At 39.4% G+C, this 18201-nt stretch overlaps 1 protein-coding gene across 2 annotated transcripts in view; it reads left to right on the top strand.

Moving 5' to 3' along the window:
* LOC101485289 (RNA-binding Raly-like protein) overlaps positions 1 to 18201 on the top strand; it is a 57463-nt gene that overhangs the window by 24308 nt on the left and 14954 nt on the right. The window contains exon 1 of one of the 2 annotated variants that reach the window (XM_076876761.1): positions 6424 to 6591. The exons of the other annotated variant lie outside the window; for it this stretch is intronic. Coding sequence (XP_076732876.1) covers positions 6555 to 6591 — 37 coding nt within the window. The 5' untranslated portion in view covers positions 6424 to 6554. Of the gene's footprint in view, positions 1 to 6423; positions 6592 to 18201 lie in introns of those variants that run through there. 2 annotated transcript variants of the gene reach the window in all.

The raw sequence follows: 18201 nt of genomic DNA on the forward strand, positions 1-18201 counted from the left end.
GAAAAGAACTGTGGAGCTCCATAAGTGTGGCTCAATTTTGAATACAATTTGGTGCCATTTGCAATTAAAAAACACAGACAGTTTCTCTCTTTACTCTTAAAGTTAACAAATATGTTTTTATATTTATCAATCTAAAAAAATAAACATTTAGTCTGATTTGATGTTACAATTAAAAAAGTGTTTTGATCTGAAGAGTTTGTAAATATCTGGTTTCAACTGTATATTTGATGATTGTCAGCACAAAGAGGGAGAGAGAGGAGCAGAGATTGAGATGGAGAATGAGGACAGAACAGAGATGAACAAGAGCAGGTGCGACACACATGTTAGTCAAATGGTTGCTTACTAAAAGTATCACTGTATCATAGGTCCTCATGTATCTCGTACCTAGTGTTTCTTTTTAGGTTTGCTATTTTTCAAATTCTATATTTATTAAGTTATGCAGGCTTGTTTGCACAACAAGGCTAAATAATTATATAAACTTTTCTCAATCTAAATAGTGGACTTTGGTAGAATTAAATAAATAAGTGTAGTGCAGGTCTATGATGATTTTTAGTGCTACTATCATCTAGTTCTGATTGTGGTTATGTCTTGGTTAAGTCCTCAGTAATCCTGCTTTTGAACTGTTGTAGTCCTGTTTTAATTCTGGATCAGTTCTGGGTCTGGTTGAATTGGGGTTTAGTCCCTGTGTCTTGATACAGCCCCGACTTCGTTCTGTCTTGCTGCTCAATTAAAAAACTAGTTTAAGGTGTCCTGCATGTGTGATATATATATTTCCCTATATGAAGTCATTCTTTTTTGAACAAAACTCAAAACAGAGCCTATTAATCTTTCAGTCATTTCTACACCCCCCCCCCCTCAAAAAAAAAAAAAAAATCCCACATGCATACTATCCTTTAGGGCTAAGCCCCGGGTGTTTCAAATGTCTGGCTCCTCCTCTGCTGCAAAGTTGGGCATTTTAACATGGGAGTTTTTGGCACTGACTTCATTTTAATTCTCTTTCCAAATTAAGTGGCTGCTGGCTTTAGCTTAACTAGCTATCCCTCCTGTGTCCCTATCTTCCTGTCTCTGCTGGCTCTAGCTTTGTGTTAAATGTACCATGAAAAAAATGGTATCAATCACTTCGTCTAAGTAGCAATCAAAGTTTTTACTCCGGTGTAAATCAACATTTTAGCTCTAAATGTAGGCCAGAAATTGGGGGTATAATAAGATCTCTAATAAATGCTGCTCATCACTGCATTCATAAGACCCAGTTAGTGCCAAGAAAAACAGTCGTAGTCATAAACACCACTCTGTTTCACTTTGCCACAACACAGACATATTCACAGTGATGTCAGCACAAAACCACATGTCCCCTTTGCTCTGCTAAAAGAAGCTCGCCTCATTGTTATGCATGCTGACACAGTTGTATTCTCTGAGAAACACACAGAAAGAGTGTCTAGAGAAGATCTCGGGTCAACACGTCATCTGAGCTTCATACAGCAGCCAAAGTGAAATACTACTTTGCTTAGTGTGCCATACTGAGGCTCCACTGGCTGCTCTTGATTGTCTGACCATCTGTGCGCGCATGCACACACACACACACACACACACACACACACACACACACACACACACACACACACACACACACACACACACACACACATTAAATCCAGCATATTAACAATGCACAGTAGTAAGTTGCCTAAAGTAATGTCTCTTCCTACTTTGGAAGTAATCTCTTCTGCCTTTATTCTTCCAAGAAATTTAACCCTAAACACCTTATCTTTTAAACATGAACAGGCATCTGCAGCCTGCCTAAGATATTAATGCTTGATATTTTCCTTAACATTTTTTTTTTTATTAAATTATATTCACTGAAGCATGACAGAAAATGCAGCTGTGTGAAGGTATGATATGTGACAGGAATGTTACAAGGTCAGAATCAAACCTGTATATCCTGCAGTGAGCAGCTCAGCCTGCTGAGGTACCACACCCCTTGCATGAGTAGATTTGATAGCAATGAGATACTGACGTGCTTGCTTTACCTGCTTTAATTTCTTCAGACATGACTGGATTGCAGATACAATGACTTAAAGTGTTAAATGTGACTAAAAGTGACATTCAATCACCCTGATGCGGTCTTCGTCTCGCAACCGCTTCTTGGGCCCCTGATGAAGATGTCTGCTGGTCATAGGGGAGGGTTTCATTTCTTTTTTTACTCACTCAGCTTCCCTTCTTGTAATGTCTCTGTGGATAAAATCTGGACACAGATGTACTGATATTTCCCACATTCATTTTTCATAATCAGTGTTTGTGTGATCACATCTTGCTTAGGTTTATAGTGTTTGAGAACGTTCATGGGTGACAGCAGTCTTGTAGTGTTTGAGTGCCTCCCTGTGGTTGAAATAGATACTACAGTAAAACCTGTGAAATCCTGGCGTTTAGTTGAGAAGAGCGGATGGTCCTATAATAAATTCTGCACTTGTGAGTTTGAGTCAGGAAAGGTGTTACATTGTAGTAGTTAACTAGTAATAGTTTAATTGTAGGCTTGTTTACTGAAACTCCATCTTAAATAAAAATAACCCCACAAGGAGAAACATTTCTTTGAGATTGCTTTAGTTTAAAATCAATTTATATAGTACGTTTTGAAGGGCTTCACAGGAACGAAAAAGATAACAAAGGAGAACAAACGTCGTTATACGCACAAGAATAATGGCATAAAATCAATACAGAGGATTGATTAGATGCCTGTTTGTTTTTCTTTTGCTAATTTGATATTTATATTGATTCATGTTCTTCTGCTTATCCAGTTCAGGGTTGCACGAGTGGGGTATCCTATTGCAGCTGTCATAGGGGTGCACAGTGGACAGGTTGGCAGGCTTTTGCAGGGCTAACACAGAGAGACAGACAATCATTCACGCTCGCATTCACTTAGAGTCACCAATTGGTACAAGATGGACTGTAGGAAGATCCTGGAATACCCAGACATAACCCACGCAGACACAGGAAGAACCTGCTGGGGTCTTTCACACTGAAAGACCCCAGCTGGACTCAGGACCTTCTTGCTGTGAGGCCACATTGATATTCATATATTAATGCTTAAACTTTTGTCTAAAGGTTCCTCTGTTTTCTTTCCAATAGCAGCAGTTTGTTGGCCTCTGCTGATGCATTTATTAATTTCTCATCTGCATGAACACTAGATGGTGCTGAGAGAATAGCATTGAGACCAAAACTGGGACATCTCATGCTGTCCCTCAGCATGTATCATTCATTTGTAGTCAGCGAGGGAAAGACTGCATGCATCCTGCACAGAATATCCAATCGCATTTTTCCATTTATGAATCATTAAATTCCACAAAAAGATTTTTCTCTGTTTGTTAGAAAGTTCTTCGCCTGCCACTCAATGTGGTTTATTTCTAAATTAGCCTCAGGCCACTTTTTTGAAAATATGCCAGAACACAATTATATATATATATTATATGTTGTTGTCACGCAGTATTTTCACCACTTAAGTCACACAGCGGTATTTTTACTCTTTCTTAAGAGATGTCAAATTGAGACAATAGCTGATGACACTGGAGTTTGATTTCGGCGACTTGAAGCCACAAATCGTCTCACTCAGCCTGTTTTCTTCACGAGCTTTTAGTTTCTTGTCTTTTTTTTGTGAGAACAAAGAAACAATTAAGACTTCAGGCTTTGCACGAGGCAGCTGCAAACCCCATGTCAGTGTAATTAGATATCACAATTACAAGGCTTCATCTTCATCCAAGCCTAAGAGCTGCTCCTTTAGACACACTGCTGATTTTTTTTTTTAAATCTGTCTCTTAAGTCCACAGGCTATCCACTTTAAAATGAATTAAAAACCCTGATTGATGAATGAGAGACAGTGACAATGGGAGGCTGATTTACTTTTATGACAGGATGCCATTTGAATAGTGAGGTCACACAGAAAATTTCTGTGGCTTTAGAGGACAGAAAAATCAGGACATTTTTTAAAGATGTAGCTCAAATATCAAATGAATCGTTCATTTGTGACCCCCGTGATTAGATTTTGTTTTGTTTATTCTGCTAAAAAGATTGGTTAAAATTCTGTGATTAATAGAAAGAATGACCTTTTTTTATGCTTGCATGTAGTCATTATACCTATAAAGCATCATGGAACTAAGGATAAGATCTTAACAGTTCTTACAGTTGAAATTATATAATAATAAAATGAATACAACAGTCTGTGTGTATGTAATTAAACATGTTAAACATATTATCTATGACTGGGCAAGTGTTCACACAATGCAGAAGTCTATATTTAGAGTGTGCAGTGCACACACGTGTGCATCTTTGTTGTTGTACCAATCACTATTTTTATATCATTGTTGGGTTAAGTGAGTTAGAGAGGGCCGCTCACAAGTGCAGACTCACACATGTGAGCGCACAATTCAGCATCTTTCAGCTTTTAGTCTTGCTTTTACTGCCTACAGCTTTATGTTTGATACAACCCCATTTCTCTTTTGGGGACCCAGTCTGGGCTAATGTGGGCAAAGGTCAGTTTTTCTGTGCTGTTTCTCTCTGCTGGGCACTGTTTAGAAAAGAAAAATAAGTGGAAACATAATTTGACGAAAGTTCAAGGCTATCTGGACAAATGCCATGAGCTGTTCACCTGCATGCAAGCTAAGCCTGCTCAAATCTCCTAGGTCACAGGCCAGGTCGGCTAAAATCAAGAACCCAGAAAGTTATCAAAACGTTTCCCCTTGCCAGCAATTTTTACATAACAATATCACACATGTATGTTTATTTACATCTGGTCATGATTATGCAAACTGGAACAGTGCTGCTCAGTGCTCCTGTTTTCGCTTTATATTAGGCCTACACTGTAGATTGGATGCAAGTATTTTATGTTCATTTTTATTTTTTTAAATGAAGATTTTTAAGGCTAAGCCTATTTGATACACCCGGCATCAATCATATTGGTCACCTGTGAGTCTCATGGACACCCATTAGTCTATGTAACCCCACCCTTTTTGCTTAGTGGGTCTATTCACCGCCGACCTGGCGCAGCAGATGGCGGCCCCTCCCTCAGCTCTTCCCACTGTTGGCAAGTGCTTGTTCATAGGGGGGCGTCGGATTGTCTGGGTTTTCTCTATGTTAGTGTGGGGTCTTTACCTCACATTATAAAGCACCTTGAGGTAACTGTTGTTGCAAATTAAATGGAATTTCATCTCCTCACCATCAAACTGAGAACAACGAGAACCCTGTAAGTCAGGAAGAATCTGTGTAACCTTTAAATTATTTGATTACCATTCACTGTAGAGAAATATTTCACCTTTAAAGACGATGGAAATAATGAGATGGTGAATGCAATGGGGATGTAAACTGATGTTATCCTAATTTATTAATTTATTTTGATGTGTAGAAAAACAAATCATCCATCCATCCATCCATTCAATCATTAACTGTCAGATTACCAAAGAAGATATTTTAAGGACATATCTGTGGAGTCTTTGAAAAGAGTCTTTTAAACATGCCATGTTTGTGACATGACAGTTACATTTTTCTGCATCTATCATGGCTATTTTAGATTCAGTAGTCTTAGATTAAAGTGGATTCTACTGAAGCAGCTTTGCATGATCAGCATAGTTCAAAATAAATGATTTTCAACATACAGTGGGGGTTGGGGCAGACACTCGGTCAACCCTCTCTCTCTTTCCGGCACCCTCACTTTAAGCCAACCCTTTTCTTATTGGCTGCCCCAAGGTTTGAACTGCAAGTGAGTGTAGCTATGTAGAAAGTAGAAAAAAGTAGAGCCTCAGCTCTTTTTTTTGTCTCATGGGGATAACACATCTACACTGACCTAATTTTTGAAAACTTTGACCATGTTTAATAAGAACATCCAACACTGGAACTGTTTATATGTAACAGAAAATTAGAATATAAGACAAAATTTTCTAATAATAACAAAAGCATATTTTGGCCAGTAAGTAAGTGAAATATGATGTGTGGCATCTTTTGAAAATATTCAAACATTACAGGAGAAATGAAAAATGACAAAAACCCGGTTAATTTGGTAAACACTTTGTGAAGGAATGGAGAAACTTTGAATGTAGCCATGGGCAAAATATATAAAACATTGGAAGACTTATCTACTGGAGTCATACAGCTTCTTCAAGATTTTTTATTTTTTTATTTTTTTTTGGCTTCAGGGGCTCCACAAAAAATACCAGATATTACAACAACTTCTATTAGGCAAAACTTTAAGGGGAGAGTAGCCAGTATTTTTTTCTGCCATCCTTAGATAATCATTATAATTAACGCATTTTAATTCTCAGCAAATAAACCGCGCAAAGACGTGAAAGCAGGATTTTTACTTCCCCTTCTGTGCTTTTGCTATTGGAGCATAGCGGAGCGTTTGCGTCTATGGCTCCCCCTGGAATAGGTGGATTAATGGTACGGTCCAGAGCGGCTCCGCTCAGCTCTGCTCGGAGTCTGGAGGTGCTCCGGCAGTCTGTCTGGTTTTTAGGAGAAAGAGGAGGCAAAGTCGGCTCAGCCACAGCATCACCCGTTTTGTTTCTACGCTCGTCATGACCATGTACAAAGGCAGGCGTCGCAATCAGAGATGTGAGTATGAGGAGGTCATTACTGGCACTTTAAACATCTGGTGCAGAACGTATAGGAAGATTGTGGTTTTTGTTTTAGTCGTGTAAATGATTAAAAAGTTGTTCAACTGGAAGTGAGAAACTAAGTAACTGGAAATGTGTTTATTTGAGGCACTTTTCGGATTAAAGTTTGTAACCACTGCTTTTCCATCCTCAGTATTTTAATGAGTGGATGCACCTTTTCGAACAACTCGCTTGATCTCACAGCGTGGGCTGTCGCACTGTAACTAAATCGCGCAGAATCAACACCTCCGAGTCATTTAAGCACTTCATACAGCAAAAGATCCTCTTCCTGTTTCTTTGCTTTTCAGAGGGCTTGGAGATTTCTGAGGATGCGGGATCTGATTTAATTGTACTGTCGCTGGAGACAAATTAAGAGTGCGGTTGTACGAGTAAGACGTCTTCTCTGGAGCTGCTCAGTGGCTCGCAGCTCCAGGTGTGCGCGCACCTGTGCGCGTACGAGGCTGAGTGCTGCGGGTCCATCTTTGCAAATTTGTGGGTGCATGAATAATTTTTAATAAACCTCATGTACCAAGCTCTATATGTACTAACTGATAATCGTCATCAATTATTTATAAAAGGCTGCAGTTTGCGTTTCTAACTCTCCTATTAATATTTTATTGAAATTAATTAAACGTGGCCCGCAACTGAGCGTTATTTTTGTCAGCAGCAGGGATTTCTCAGCAGACATGCTCATTCACACACGCACAGCCCCGAGTTTGTAACGTCACGTAAGGCTCTGGTGCATCAGGACTCTGAAATTGAAGCGGCTAAATGGCACCGCATCATTAACTTTAGTATTATTATTGTGATATTTCCTATTTTAAAGAAATCTAAGTCACTACTATTACATAAAATCAACCCATGCAGTAAATTTGAATGTGAATTTTTGTATTTCTATTTTGGCTTAAATGTGATTAAGCCAGTGGTTTTCAACCTTTTATTAGCTTGCGAAGGAGGAAAATGTCACAAAAATTGTTCTCCTTTCAAATACAAATAACCTCCACATCGCTTGTCTGATTAAACTTTGTCCTTTTATTGGAGGATGAGTACCAACATGTTGGGACCTACTGGTTTGAACAATGAATTATCAAAGTAGCTCATCACAGAGTTGGTGACAATTCATGTATGCTAAAGATGTCTCACGGGAGGTTTGTGTGCTTGTATTAGTTTAGGCAGGTGGTTTTGTCTACAGTCCACCTTTGAATGAAGTACACAAGTTTTGGAGCAGATGTTCAAGTAGTTTCAAGCACGTTGCAGCTGTCACTTTGTTTTCCAGCTGCTTGCACAGATTAACAAGCGTGTGCTTATGTGGAAGTGTTGGACCGGCTCCAGGGGTTAAAGTGCTTCAAAGTGTTGCACTTGAGAGCCACGTAGTTACATCATAGGAAAAAAAAAATGCCAAACTGGAAAAGGAGGAAAGTGCATTAGTGCAGGAGTGCAGCTCAGGAGAGATGAAAGACTCTTAAATTATCTTTACCTCAGGCTACAGCTGTATGCTCATTATGTTTTAATGCAAAAAAAATTAACACATACCAATGTTGGGAGATACAACAGTGGCATCAGAATGTTGCCTTTTGTGCTTACGAACATCCGCCTACTAATAGTTATATCGCCAATGTGATATTTAGAGTCCAGTGACTCCAGTCAACTTGGAAGTTCAGTGGCCTAACATCACATTCTTCTAAATGACTCATAGATCAGCAGGTCAAATAATTTCATTAGATGCTCAGGAGCTTGAAGACAGGCTGCCAAATTTATGCACTGCCAGGAAACCATTTTCCTGAAAAGGGCAAAAGAGTAAAGTACACGGATTTCATTAAGGAAGGACAAGCTGTTGAGCGATTAATCCCCGTATCCCCACAACAAAAACTGTCTAAGCCCCGAGGTCTTCATCCATATTGGAATAACTACATGGTTAGACGGAGCCATGCAGTTCAAAGAGAGCTGACAGATTAATTACAGTACACTTCTTGGGTGGGAGTCCTGCAAGCAGGTTAAGACTAAAGTATTTGATATTGACAGGATGATTCATATATGTCAGTAGCTCATTAAAGCAGTCCAATCTTAAATTCACTCTAACTGCGTTTGACTTCACATTGAAACATATATAACAAGCTATTTCAAATTCCTATTAGTAAGAATGAGCTAAATCAAAGCGACTTACAGGGAATTTTGAGATAAAAGATATCTTCCAGTAATTACCTGGTCACAGATCTAACAAAAAAGCGGAGCTACAGCTTCATTCATAGTACTGCATTGAATCCCTGTCACAGTGCGTGACGTTGTGAGCTGGTCCGTCTGCATTGCTCCGTCCTTACAAGTGAAACTCGGCTGATCATTTTCAACTCGGAGCTGGTAAATATTGAACAACTGTTACTTTTAATCAAGTGCAGGGAGAAGAGAACACTTTATACACATTTGATTCTATACACATAATGTCACACAGAGCTGTGACAACAAGAAAAACAGCCTGTGTCCACACTGGCAGAATACTAGCTGTTGCAGTAGAATAATGGGCACACTAAATACAATTACAGCCTATTACATTTTGTTTCACAGAGTCACGAGCCTTGTGCTAATCAATGTGTGCATATTACCACCAGTCAGACCTGTCACAGCTGCTGCATCGCTGCGACGTGTAGTAACATATTTTGGGGAGGCGCAGGTCAAGCTACAGCATAGGGTGTAGGCCTACGCTGTAGATTGGATGTGGGTACTATAAATCAAGCGTAACTATGTTAGTTAAGCTGCTATTGAGCTTGGAGTGAGGGGGGAGCTATTTTGGGCACTGCTGGTCCAGGAAGGATAATTTATGGATGTTTTTCTCATAGAATATAGAATAAGGACTCGGTGCTACACCTGGACGGCATGAAGCTCTAAATTATTAACAGCTAAATACAAACTATCAGGTTCTTTTAAATGATTTTTCAATGAAAAGTACAATAATAATAATAATGGATTGGTTTTATATAGTGCTTTTCAAGGCACCCAAAGCGCTTTACAATGCCACTATTCTTTCACTCTCACATTCACACACTGGTGGAGGCAAGTTACAGTTGTAGCCACAGCTGCCCTGGGGCAGACTGACAGACGCGAGGCTGCCATATTGCGCCATCGGCCCCTCTGGCCAACACCAGTAGGCGGTAGGGTAAAGTGTCTTGCCCAAGGACACAATGACCAGGACAGAGAGCCCGGGGATCGATAAGGCGACCTTCGGTTACAGATGAGCTTCCTCACCTGATGCTTTGGCATGCTATTGAGAGTGCATGGCATTGTTTTTTTGTGTGTGTTTATAGGAATGGCGATATTTTTCAGAACAAAAGTAGAAAGGTATACATGTCATCATCATCAACAACTTGTACCTCAAGATATTAACCGAGACGTCCTAGGTGTATTGATGAAAGGATTCACTGCTTTAGTGTTATGTCTGCATACATACTAAGAATATGTTAATGCAGTAGATGATTCAGTTTATATCTCTGATCAGTTTACCTTCAGATTCTTTGCCGGCTTTGATGGTTTTATCAACGCTGCTGGACTTTTACATATAAATGAACATCAGTCACACCTGAGCCCTTCAAAAATGAGTTCACACAGCACCGATTTCTGTGTTTTGCAGTACACACGTTTTCAGTATCTTGCCTGTCACAACACATCCACGCTGTCAAATCATGGAGATGTGCTTTTTTTTTAAACTAGCATTGATTGAATTGCCAGAACTCAGGAAATGGTAGACACAAAAGGCAAATACTCCTGAAACCTGGTGTTCAGGTAAACGTTTACAGGCTGAAACAAAGTATTAACAGCAGAGCAAACATTTGGGTGTCATAAATATACAAAAGATAGGACGTAGCCTCCTGGTCTGAAAAGAGAGGCCAGTATTGACCAGCAGGGGGCGACTTCTGTGGTTGCAAAAAAGAGTCCAACTGTACAAAAGAAAGTTCCTACTTCTTGTTTGTGGGTGATTTCTCGTTACACACTGCCTGATGAGATTAGGCTTTCCAGGCAAAGGTTTAAGGTCATCTACTATAATTTATGGTGTGGTAAATAAATGATAAAGCAGGGTACACTTTAAAGTATTGATACTTTGTTATTGACAAGTTACTACTGTAATATATGAGTGTGCAGGATTGTTGGTATCTTAGTATAATCCATGGGAGAATGCATGTGATCCCTGGGTAGAGTTTGTCTTTAAATGGCACTCTCACCACATCCATTTATTCTTTTTATCTCCAACTTTTCAAACTTAGCATCGTTAGTCCACCAAACAGAGATTCAGACAAACGCACACTCGCAGTCCTTGGACTGCAGAGTGGAAGGGGAATCACACAGACACAGTGAGAGGACAGCATCTGAAATCCACCCGGAAAGATCAGGTTGATATCCTTAACATGGCTGACCATTCAGCAGAAGCTTTGAGCCTTTCCAAATTAAAATGCCGCAACTTGTTAAGTCTGCTTCGCTTCGTACGGCTTAACATCATGAAATTTTTCTCGGTTAAAACACTCAAGAAGCTCCCACCAGAGATGATTCATTTATGAACATCTGACTATCCCTGTGATCCACAACTCAGGTCAGAGACTTTTCTTGTGAAATCAGCTCTAAATTGAATAAATGTGTGTTAAATCGAGAGAAGTAGTGTTTTATTGCATCGTGTGATGTAGTCTACAATATAGGTAGCCTAACATGAACATAGATGGTTTGTAATAACATTCAGTTCAGATCTAATCCCATTGTCATTCCTTGCGACTGTAAATCACGCTCCATTTTCATTGTGAGCAGTAGCAGTCTCGTTCTATTACAGTAATCAGGTCATCAACTTCCAGACTGAATATCCTTAAGAATTAATAGGTCTTTGTTTTTATATTGTTGCTGTTTGCAGAAATGCTAAAATTCCAAAATGTAAGCCACGCATAGTGTGCAAAAGGAATCTTAAACAATTTAATGAACAGGCTTTTCATCATGATTTGTCATTAGTTAATTGGGAAAAAATCGGACTATTACCAGATGTAGAGCTAGCTTGGACATATTTTAAGGAAAGTTTTATGGGAATTGTTAATAAACATGCCCCCTTACGGAAAGTTAGAATTAAAGGTCGAGAAAATCCTTGGTTTTCGCAGACACTCGCAGATAGCATACACAAGCGTAATAGAGCATGGGACAAGGCGAGACAAACAGATACTTCCACTGATTGGTCTGTTTTCAAACAGCTTAGAAATAAATGTACTTATTAAAAAGGCCAAATCTGAATACTTTTTGTCTGTCACCACTGAGAACCTCAATGATCCACAGAAATTTTGGAAAGTAATCAAGTCTTTTTCCGCCAATAAAATGACTCAAACCTTTCCTAAATCTGTTGTAAAAGATTCAGTCTCAATTAATGATAAAACTGAAATTTTGAATTGTTTTAATGAACACTTTCTATCAGTGGGTTCCTTGTTTGCTTCTGCAGAAACTTTTTTAACAAATACTTGCCCAGAACTCTCTATGTTTTCTGGAGACCGTTTTAACTTTGTACCTTTTAGTGTTTATGAAGTGCATAAAGCTTTAAAGGCTTTGGATCACAGAAAACCTCCTGGTCCAGACTTGATGGAACCTTATTTTTTGAAGTTGGCAGCTGATTTTATTGCAGAACCACTCTCAATTCTATTTAATTTTTCAATTAAAACCAAAGAAATTCCAGCGGTTTGGAAATCAGCTTTCGTTTTGCCTTTATTGAAAGGAGGTGATCCATCGGTGTTGACTAATTATAGGCCAATATCAAATTTGTGTGTTTTATCCAAAATCCTGGAATCTCTAGTTTGTGACCAGTTGAAAGAGTTTTTGTACTCTAATGATATTGTCTCCAAATTTCAGTCAGGCTTCAGGAAAAAACACAGTACTAACACTGCCACTATGAAAGTGATAAATGATATTATTGTGGCACTTGATAAGAAATTGTACTGTGCGTCACTCTTTATTGACCTCTCAAAAGCTTTTGACACTGTTGATCATGCAGTCCTAAAAAACAGACTGCTCAGCCTTGGATTGTCAGAACATGCATTAGCGTGGTTCTCAAATTATCTGAAAAATAGAACCCAGTGCATTAAACTTGAAGGTCTTTGTTCTAAATTTGTTGCTGTCCACAAGGGGGTGCCACAGGGCTCAGTTTTGGGTCCCCTTCTGTTCCTTTTATATATCAATGACTTGGGTCAAAATGTCTCAGACACAAATTTGCATTTTTATGCTGACGACACAGTTATTTACTGTTATGGATCATCTCTTGCTCAGGCCATTGAAACTTTACAGAAAGCCTTTGTTGCTTTCCAGCATTCACTTATTCAGCTAAAATTAGTTCTCAATGCTGACAAGACTAAGCTAATGTTGTTTTCCAAGTCAAAGAAGGTCCCGGAGCCTATTCCAGTGGTGTCCACCCTTGAAGGAAATGTCATAGAGATAGTTCATGAATATAAATACCTTGGTGTCTGGATTGATGACTCCTTCACCTTTAAACCACATATAGAGAGACTAGTAAAGAAACTGAGACTTAAACTTCGTTTTTTCTTCCGTAATAAACAGTGCTTTTCTTTTGCAGTAAAAAAACATCTTGTCACTGCAACCTTTTTATCTGTGTTAGATTATGGTGACATTCTGTATATGAACGCTTCTTCTTCATGTCTTCTAATGTTGGACACGATGTATCATGCTTCCTTGAGGTTTATTACCAATTGTAAATACCTGACCCATCACTGTGATTTGTACTTAAGAGTAAAATGGCCTTCTTTGGCCATTAGAAGACAGGGGCATTGGTACACTTTTATTTACAAAGCTATGCTTGGATTGCTGCCTCCTTATATTTGTACTTTGGTCACAAGGACAAATAGTGGTTCTTACTCCTTGCGCTCAAATGATCAGCTGCTGTTGTCTGTTCCCCTTGTCCGCACAGAGCTGGGTAAGAAAGCCTTTGTCCACTCTGCGCCTTTTTCGTGGAACCTGTTACAGAAAGACTGGAAACTAACTGAATTGTTGTCTTTAAATGTTTTTAAAACTAAACTCAAAGGCCTACAGGCTGCCTCAATAATGTGTAATTGTTTTGTGTAATTTTAACTTTGTTTGTTCGTATGTATTTGTCTTGAAATGTGCTGCCTCTTGGCCAGGACTCCCTTGAAAAAGAGGTCTTTGATCTCAACGGGACATTCCTGGTTAAATAAAGGTTAAATAAAATAAAATAAAAATATTAATATTATTGGATAACTGGCTTAAAACGGTCTGAAAATTACATTAACATCATTTCTTGGTATTATTTCTAGGACAATATATAATCCTCTAAATATAATTATGTGAACCAGAGATGATGATGTCCGCATGTGTGAGCAGTCAAACGCCCAGCGGCACATTCGCCGTGTCTTCTCTTTCAACCTTTCAGTCACCCTGCTCCATTTGAGAAAATGCATTTTCAGGTGTCGCAAAAAGAAAAAGAGCTGCCTGTGCCGATGAGCTGTGATCGGAGATTATTCAAGTCTGCTCTGTCAGATTTACAGGGCGCGAGAACACAGCCTAGATTGAATCTGCGGCCGCTGTCTTGCAGGATGTCTCTTAGTGGTACATTTGTATTCATGCAGGTGCCTGGATGATCTCTTAATCAAATATCACTCACCTGCTCTCAGGATGCGTGTAGACTCCGCAGAGATGGGAGTTTGTTCTGTGCCAGAATTGATCGTTTGCCTGCCAAAAGATTATGTTTTGGCATTAGCTGAGGAAGGAAATGTTTTCTCCCATTTCTTTTCTCAGGTGATATTGTAGTACTACAGCACTCACCTCCTCTGTCATAATTGTTTTGTTTTTGCAGCGAGAACACTGAAGGACGGCAGTGTTAAATGTTCAGTTGCTTTGTACAGTCTCTTCAAATGTATTATCACATATCAAAGTAACCTCACTCAAGAGGAAAATTGCAAGTGCTCTGTGATTCAGCTTACGCTTGGCTAAATAGAGGCAGCGGAGGGGTTATGCATCCATTTCCTTTTTTTTTTAACTTTTAAAAGCAGGCTCGTCTGATTCAGATTTAGCCTGTGCTATGACTCCCTTTGTCTGTGCCCAGTCCAGTTATCATGTCTCCGGAGGGGAAAGTTACGAAGGGCACTGTGAGCTGAGGGATCAGTGTCTAACTAAAACAGACACGCATGCAAGCAGTAACACGGCGAAGCACTCATAGGTAATTCAGCACAGCCTCATTAATATGAATAAATCCAAAGTGAGTCAGAGGGCCCCTGAGGTGCAGATGATTGTATTCTTGAAGGAGCCACTGTGGATAGATAGAACTGTTACTGAGCTCAGTCGCAGCTTTTCTGTAGGAGACGCTGAGCTGAAATGAGGTCTTGTAAAGTCGGCTATTGGCCCTTTCATCTTCTACACAGACGAGGAAGAGGAAGACAGTGTGAAAACACCACTTCAGCTTTTGAGACTGTGACTTACAAACTGACTGTGTAAGACAGAAAAACATGGCTGGAATATTTCACATTGCACAGTAAATAATAGGACGTACCATTGTAGGTAGAAATGTTAATATGGAGTTGTAGAAGAGGGAGGTTAGTTGAGAAGTTTATGAGAGAAAATGCACCAAATTACACAAAAAAAGTAAATATGTTAGTACTGAAATTCCCAGATTTTTAAAGTCTTAAAAAGTGTAAACAGGGAATATCAGTTACACATTAGTGAGAAGCTGCTGTTGTGCAGTGCTCAGGTTTAGGAAATACTTGTGTAGCATCCACAGAGGTAGTTTTATTTGTAGTCGTATTACTTCCTGAAAGGATGCAGATGCTCTGTGGAGGTAATACTTTCAGTACCATTTGACTATCTGTTTGTGCGATTCTGCTAAAATACACAAAGACTATAAAGCTGATATTTTGTGAGACTTGTTGTACAGGCAGTGGAAAGGAAGAGGAAGAAGTCTGATGAATTTTTTGTGTGGATCTGAATGACTTTTTAACACATAGTGAGATAGTGTCATTGGCCCTGGCAGATGTCCTTGTCCTTCTGTTATTAACACTTGAACCAGTGTCTAAATGTGAGGTGAACATAAGAATTATCAGCCTGCTGATAATTATCACCCTCCCTATGAAGTGTATAAAAGTCTTTGGTTGTTTCAGCAGACAGCTGAAGTTACTAGCTGGTGAGCATACTGGAGCACTTAACGACAAAATATCCGTTGAGTGCTTTAGTTAGCTAAAAACAGCCAATGAAAACATTTATTTAACCAGATTAAAATTTTAAAAAACACTCTGTAACCAAACACAATGTAACTAAACTAGCTAACATAAAGAAAAGCTATAAAAAATGTTATTTAAAAAATATAAAATAAATATAGAATTTTATACATTTTTGTCTGTGTGACTGTTTCAAGTGTTTGTAAATGTGACTTTATTTCCTGGTTCTTGTTTTATTACATTAGTTCCTTCTTGTGTATCTCCTGCTGTCTATATATTGTATGCATCTCCTCCTGTTCTTTGTTGCGTTCTCCCCTCTAGCTGTGTTTGCAGATTGTTCCAAGTCTCTTCCCAAGTGCCTAGTTATTTCCTAGTTTCTGCCTGATTTGAGATTTTTTTTGTTTGTTTTTTGTTTGTTTCTGCTGAAGTAGAGCAATAAAGCTGCAAGTTTAAGTCAGTCTCGTCTCCTGCACTGGGGTCCTTTTCCTGTCTGCCACACAGTGAACCATGACATGAACACTGAAACTAAATATTTCTGAACAATAAAACTGTAACCTTTTGCCTTCAAAGCTTTAATTCTTCATGACAGATGCAACAGGGTGCTGGAAACATTCCTCGGAATTTAAAAGGTGCTCTATTGGATTGAGATGTTGTGACTATAGCAGCCATTTGAGTACAATGGACGCATTGTTATGTTCAAGAAACCAGGTTGAGATAATCTGAGCTTTGTGAAAAGGCACATTGTCCTGTTTGAAGCAGCCGTCAGAAGACTGGTACACTCTTCATAAAGAAATAAGCATGGTTAGCAACAATGTTCAGGCAGGTTGTGGTTTTAAAACAATACTCAACGGATACTGAGAGGCCCAAAGTGTGCCAACAAAATATCCCTAACACCATTACTGGACTGTTGATACAAGGCAGAATGCTTTCACGTTGTTTACACCCAATTCTGAGCCTTTGTGAATTGTTGACACTGATGGCACTGTGTGGTCTTTTGCTGCTGTAGACCATCTGTTTGAAGGTTTTCTGGATACCTTTTGGTATTTTAGTTATTGTCGCCTTCCTGTGAGCTCAAAGCATCAACCATTTCAGCTATGACACTTACCAACTTACTGAAATCACTGTCCATACTCATTCTAATGCTTGTGTTGGGCTTGAGTAGGTTGTTTTGACCATGTCTGCGTGCCTGAATGCCTTAAGTGTTTGCTACGTGACTAGCTGATTAGATATTTGCTTTAAAAAGCATTGAACAGGCATACTTGATAAAGTGAGTAGATGTGCGTTGTTCATCATATTCTGACAGCAGTGCATTCTGCATTGTAGCAGCGCCAATAGGAGTATGCTCTCAGGAGTTAAGAGGGCGGCCAGTGTTTTTACAGTGTCTGTGACAGACTTTCTTCTACTTTGAGTTCACCTCTGTGATCGGTTTTTGTGGCCAACCTGGACATAATGGCTTCAGCAAAGTACATTTTTATATTCCCCTTCAATGCGATGCCGCATGCAGTTTATAGTATCAATCAAGTCCTAAGTGGCTATTGCTTAGCAACACAGGCTCTATCTCCTCTATCTCCCGCTTCAACTTTTTATGAATACACGCACAAACAAGTCTCGGCTGCAAGCACACATATACTTATTCATGCGACTTTTGTATATGATTAGTATAATGACTGTAATTAATCAGAGACTCTATGTGTGTCTGTTGCGATGTGGAGGGAAGGGGTGTTGTGAGGTGACAGTGTTCATTTTAGAGTGCTTTTTAGTGCTCCACTCTCTCTTTAATGACCCTAGCAGGGGCCCAAAGAAGAGCAGGCTTTACAGTGCAAACCATTCCTCACGTCTTCCTGTGTCCTAATGATAATGATACAGCTGTCCCTGTGCACCTGAGAGCTAGCGATACATCCCCCCACTCCATTAGTCCATTAGGGAGAACAAGGAAGGAAAGGAGGAAATCAAGAGAATGAGAAAGAGCGAGACAGTCTGGGCTCCAACCATTGCACCCATGGTGATTCTGTAGACAATGTGATGGAAGATCCAGACACATCTGCAGCTGCAGGACTCTGTGTGAAAATGTGAATCTGAGAGAAGTGCTTGGATTTATCTGAGATATTTTCCATTCTTTAATTCATAAGATTGGTGCATTAATATTGCAGCAGAGAGTTCATGCTTACCCCACCCCTGGAAGAAAAAGCCCAAAAAACTGCGACTGCAACCCTTTAGGCACAACAACTTGACTCCAGCTCCAGTCATGACACTTGCTGCTGCATGATCCCCAAAGCTGATGTTTTATCTCTGCAACTCAAGGGTGACTCATCCATCAGAAAGGGATCTCTGTTGCTGCTTTGTCGGTTCACCCCTGTGTTTGTTTGTGTGTATGCGTGGGAAGGTGG

Source organism: Maylandia zebra, linkage group LG18, assembly GCF_041146795.1.
Source record: "Maylandia zebra isolate NMK-2024a linkage group LG18, Mzebra_GT3a, whole genome shotgun sequence".
Lineage (NCBI taxonomy): Eukaryota > Metazoa > Chordata > Actinopteri > Cichliformes > Cichlidae > Maylandia > Maylandia zebra.